This window comes from Penaeus chinensis, chromosome 42 (assembly GCF_019202785.1).
Source record: "Penaeus chinensis breed Huanghai No. 1 chromosome 42, ASM1920278v2, whole genome shotgun sequence".
In the NCBI taxonomy this organism is placed as follows: Eukaryota; Metazoa; Arthropoda; class Malacostraca; order Decapoda; family Penaeidae; genus Penaeus; species Penaeus chinensis.
Window position 1 is genome coordinate 6,443,628 of NC_061860.1, and position 6,150 is coordinate 6,449,777.

At 34.0% G+C, this 6,150-nt stretch overlaps 1 protein-coding gene across 5 annotated transcripts in view; it reads right to left on the bottom strand.

The window, feature by feature from the left end:
- Window positions 1–4,798: 4,798 nt before the first annotated feature.
- Window positions 4,799–6,150, bottom strand: part of LOC125047879 — a 93,000-nt gene continuing 91,648 nt past the window's right edge. For 3 of the 5 annotated variants that reach the window (XM_047646423.1, XM_047646420.1, XM_047646424.1), the window contains one exon: window positions 4,799–5,022. In XM_047646423.1, the coding sequence (XP_047502379.1) occupies window positions 4,888–5,022 (135 nt within the window). In that variant the 3' untranslated portion in view covers window positions 4,799–4,887. The remainder of the gene's footprint in view (window positions 5,023–6,150) is intronic. The other 2 variants (XM_047646421.1, XM_047646422.1) reach the window with 2 other exon arrangements.

The following is a 6,150-nucleotide window of genomic DNA, read 5'->3' on the forward strand; positions in this document are numbered from 1 at the left end:
TTATTCCAATTTCCTCTGAATACTTTGGAGGAAAAACTGATACAGGGAGTGTATCAATAACACACATTTTCACATTTACCAACAAGGAATTTTAAAGGGCCATGTCACTAGTGTTCAATTACTGATGTTCACAATCCTAAGCTTGCAGTTAGTGTAGCTAAATCAGAATAAAGGCAGTAACACCTATTATTTGTGCAGTATCTCACAACCTTGGTATATCATAACAGTATATGAAGGACTGGTAGCATATAAAAAGAACTGGTAAAAAATAATCCACATTTTTAGTTGGGAGAAAAATAATTTTTCTATTCCTTTTTTTTTTCTTAATGTTATTCCTATAATCTGCTCCCTTTGTTCTCAGAATGATGTGTTTAACTTCCATTCATCTCTGCACTCAATAAAGAAGGATACCTATACACAATATCATAACATCCTGAGACCCATTATTTATTAGTCAAAATAGGAAAAAATTAGCACACATAACCACGTCATGCACAGAACTTGATAGCAACCTTATGTTTCTGCTATCTGCTGAGGCGCCAAATGTTTACTATTTTTTTCCCGTAAGAGTGGTACCATTACTAAATCTCTCTTTTTTTTAGGGGGATATCAGGAGACACTTCCTTTTCAACAGTTTCAAATCATTAACTTTTAGTAGAAGAAAAATTAACCAATGAAAAATTGATGAGGAAAACTACAGTTAAAATACTGCTTTTCTGTGAGAGTTCTGTATGAATGCTACACAATATAAAGCTGAATTCTCACCACAGAAGGAAACCCCAGACACCAATAACGAAATAACCTTTACTCTAAAGCGACATCAGTATCACCACTTTGGCAAGTAGAATAGGTAACAGGCTCAAATGATAATTCAGCTCCAATATCAAAATAGATTACAATGTTCAAATGGTTGATAAATTGGCAGGAAGACTCATCAAGTCATTGTTTTTTGTTTTCTTTCTCTTATAAACATCATCTCACTTTTTTTATTCCAAATCCTCGGGAAAGATACTTGGACAAAATGTATCAAAACCACAACACAGAGACAGAGGAAGGGAGGAGGATCTTACAATGGCCACACAAAAGGCCGAACTGACAACACAAGACGGCAGAAAACCTTGCACCGTTGGCTGAGGTATTCACAAGGAAAATGCCAAATATACATACAAGACATAAGTTTCTTACAGAGCGCCTTACACTTAAAAATGTAAAATCTGATTTTAAGGAACAGAAGAAGAAGAAAAAAATGGAAGCAAGGGTAGGAGATGAAGAGAAAAAAAAAAAAAAAAAAAAATCTTACAAAATAAATTCTTTTTAAATTATACAATCAGAAAAAAGGTATAGAAAATATTCCCCTACAAAGAATCTCTTTGTGCCATTTCATTTTTCTACATGCTTATATTGGCATGTAAGCTTATTTACAGAACAAAACAATTTCTCTAAAGTCTGTCAATTGTTTCATTTTCTCTCTCTTTCTCTCTTCTTTATCTCACATTTATTCACACTTTTTGGGCATTACTTGAGTGAAGCTTCACCTAGTTATCTTATGCTTACTCCTATCATGCTATGGAACAATCTTGTACGTAACACACTATGAAAAAAAAAAAGAAAGAAAAAAATTATATTGCAGGGTAATAGACAATCTATGAGAGGTTGAGCAGTCATTTCTAGTCACACCCTTTTTCTTTCCATTTAATTCAAAAGGGGGTGAAGGGACAACACAAAAATTTGAGACAGACATGTTGAGCCTCTGGCAGTATCTTTAAAAGATATTTTTCTCTTTCTTTTTTCTTGATATGAAAAGTTATACATTTCATATTCTGAGTTCAGGTTTTGAATGACACATCATGACAAACTTGCCTTAAACAGCCTTCACACTCTTGGCGGAGCGGCAGAGGGGAGAGCCGAGAGCAAAGTCCTTACGTCTGTGCACATCAATTCTACATTTCTTCTTCCTTCTCCTCTTTCTCCTTGCAATGAGCGGTGCTACGATTCCTTTGTGAAACGAGATACTGTGGCTCCCTGCATGCTGAGACTGAGGTTTACACTGTCAGCTAAATACATGAATGAAAGAAAGAAAGAAAAAAAGTCTTGGTGATCTGAGAGAGGAACTCCAAAGACCACCAAAGAATGCTTATCAATTTGAATGTTGACACAACCTGATCCATAAAAACAAAATACTAGAATACCAATTTGTACTTTTACTCTTTAGAAAAATGTTGATTCAAAGAGACAGAGAAGAGAGAAAAAAAAGCCTTATCTTGGTACTTGTATGAAAAGTCAGCAATATTTACAAAAATTGGCTTTGAATTTGTACAAAAAATCATGAATGGAGCTTTGGAACTGAAAAGTTCCTCTATCCGATAGGAATTCTACCCAATTCAACAGAACACAACATGTCACTTTCATGATACTTGGTGAGGCTCAGAGTGCACTTCCATTTTACAACTAAACTCTGGTAGTTGTACATTAACAAAATATACATAATGCAGCTACAGTATTTCGGTGTGGATAATAAGGCAGTCGGGCAAACCAGGAGGCCTCCTGCAACTTTTCCGTTGGCCATTTCTGTGTTCCACTAGAAAGTTTGTTCAGCCATGAAAGTAGACATGGTGATATCTCTCACCCTCATCACATGTAATGTTATATATGTATCATAAAGATATATAAATTATAATGTAAAATATAAATTTTACTGCAATCACTACAGATTATTTGCATAAGTTTTACTAACATTAACATGGAAAAATTGAGATTGTAGGTACTAAACTACACCAAAGCAGTCGTCCACTTTAACCTAGCAAATTGCATAGCTACATTTTTATCCAAAAATCAAAAGGTCTTACAATATTCCTACATAAAAAAAGACAACTAAATTGTATTATCATATGAATCATACACATGTACAAACAAATATTCCTAAATGTGCTACACATCTTGCCTGAAGCCCCTCTGAATAATCTTTAAAACATTCATTATTCACACTACATGCAGTGATTTGAAGCTTTTGGTAATTTATAACCATAGAAATACTGATGAACTCTTTTACACAAGTTATGTATTGCACTCGAGTGTAAAAATCTAATGTTAATCATAAAATAACTATCAGTTCCCAGAAATCTGTGTTATTGCACACCAAGGATGGCCCCTATCCTTTGTCACCTCTGTTATTCTTTTTCTTTTTTCCTAATGAGGGGGAGATGGATAGAAAATTTAGCAAGCGGGAGCTCATGTCTATTGTCAAAAAATGCGCAGGGCATTATTAAAACAGAAAAAAATTATGATAATAAAAAAAGGTCAATAAAGATAATACTACATGTCTTAAGGAACTTGTAATTACAGACAGTTAGCACACAGGATGGTCCACCTGCAGAACTCATGTCCAAAGTTCCCTTTCAAGGATCTAACATCTGGCATTTTTGGCGAAATTTTCTCTCTCTTTCGTGACACGCCAGAGTGCAACTGGACAAAGTGTTGCTTGTAGCAACAACACACTACTACAGACAGTTCATATGAGGATGAGAGACTCTCCTCCTATCATTCCTTCACCGGACACACACACCTATCATTATAACTCCTTACACTTAAGCATCATGAATCATAATAATATAAACCAGGATTGTCAAGCTGGATGTAATCAAGACATTGGCTATGATTGGACGTTAGTGCTAAATTGAGCTTATTTGAGCTTGAAGAATTTTCTTGTCACAATAAAAACTACACTGTGTTAAGACGAGGGTTGCATCTAATTAGATTCATGAAAAAAAGAAAGAAAAAGAAAGAAAGAAAAAAAAAAAACTAATCCTTAAGCAGAGATAAAAATTTTGATCATAGTCTCTATTCAGGGTAATCTAAAAATAATATTCTGACCAAAATACTTCTCAATATTTCCATGAATATACAAGAATCCATATAAAATGGTCCTTCCTTGATGACTGCCTACTCAGAACCCCAATTGAGTAAACTGGACCTCATCACAGCCTAGATGATTGGAGTCTTACCACTCCTTCAGTTAGTGTTGAACACTAATGTTACTGTATAAAAGACAAGTTCTCAAACATAGACACTCTTAGAATTACCATAAAGATTCACATTGAAATGCAATACATTACAAGATGTACATGAAATATTACATACACAATAGCACTTGTCGTTTGATTCTTTCTCTTTTTCATCTTATTTAAATGGCATTCCACAAGAACTTTCAGAAAATTTCCAAACAAAGAGCGATACATGAGACTATCTTCTTTTCCTTGTGTGTCGGAACATCTTTGCTGTATCAGATACAAGGGAACAAATCTGCTCCATGGGCAATCTTGCCTCTATAAGACTAGGAAAAACCCAGTGAGGAACAGCAAAATTTTGGTCTTTTCGTTTCCTAATTTTTCTTTTAAATCACAACATCAGGAAGGAAGGAAATGACACTCACTCCTTCCTGCCAACAGACAAACAGACTCGGCAACTTCTCGACATCCGCTTCCATTCTTCCATGCTCTTTATATGTACATATACATACATACACACATACAAATATGAACGACATATATGTATATATGTGCATAAATATATTCATATATATAAATATATAAATATATACATATATATACATATATATATATATATATATATATATATATATATATATATATATATATATATGTAAACCTACATGTGTGTGTATGTATATACATACATATATATATATATATATATATATATATATATATATATATATATATACATATATATATATACACATAAATATATATATACATGCATAAAGATACATATACACACACATACACACATATATAATCATACATATATATATTAAAAAAAGGGAGGCGGCGACTCGTCGAAAGAAGTTCAACCCCAATGGCAGCATCTTCACGGGCGGGTTGACAGAGAGGGAGACGTAAGCTTGGCACTGGAGGCTGGCAGAAGAATGGGGCTAGGGCGGAGACGGAGGGCCCGGGCACTCGTGTTGCTACGTCCCCTCATTACCCCACACACTGAGGTCCCCTGCCACAACACAGAGAGAAATGGCACTCATTATTCATCTGTGGGAAGGCAGTAACTCTGCAAAGCATTTTGGCCCAGCAAGTATGCAAGGAAAATGGCATAATGAGATGTATATAATTACAGCCAGTGATTTATTACATGTTAGGATTGGTCATGATCTGAAAGAGAGGATGTCAGTGAATTTCAGGAAAGGCAAATAATTTTCACTATGTTGAAGTCATACACATTGCATGCTGTTTTTTTCCCCCTATAGAAACAAAAGAGTTATTCAAAATAATGTGTAAAATTGCTTTAAAAATACTGGTGCCAATTCTTTAGTGCAATAAGAATTTCTCTGGTTCTGCAGAGTTACAAAAAAATCATCAGTGAAAAAAGTAGTATCACTTCTCTAAATCCTTTTCACATTCCTCTCCCTATTCATTGTACTTCCTCTTCTTCCTACAACTAGAATATGCCACTGACTTTACAAATATTTACTACAATTACCAGTAATAATTTTTGGATTCCTCTAATTACCACTACCACTTCTCCTTCTATTTTACTAATTCTACTACCAATATCACAACCATAACCACCACCACAAACACCAATGCCACCATGACCACTATCACCATCACCACCATCACCACCATCACCACCATCACCACCATCTCCATACTCTTTTACTCTCTCCATGCCTACTATCATCATAAAATCACTGTCACACTCATCAACCCGAAATTTACAGCTGATAGTATGTTCTCACACAAAGCCGACATGTACAGCAACAAACACCAAGCAATACTACGATAAATTAAGAAAAAAAAAAAAAAATCAACATTTGTAATCACTTTGAGAGAATCACCCTTAATCCTTAACTCATTCACAGATTATGATATTATATGCAGTTCCTTTCCAGATAACCTGTGTGAAAAAGCTGCGACAAATAATGAAATAATGATTTTCAGAGCACCTATGTTGATAACAGCAACTGTAGTAACAATAATAGTAATAGTAGTAGTAGTAGTAGTACTAGTAGTAGTAATAATATTAATAATAATAATAATAATAATAATAATAATAATAATAATAATAGTAATAATAATAATAGTAATAATATATAATATTAATAATAATTCTAACAAAAAC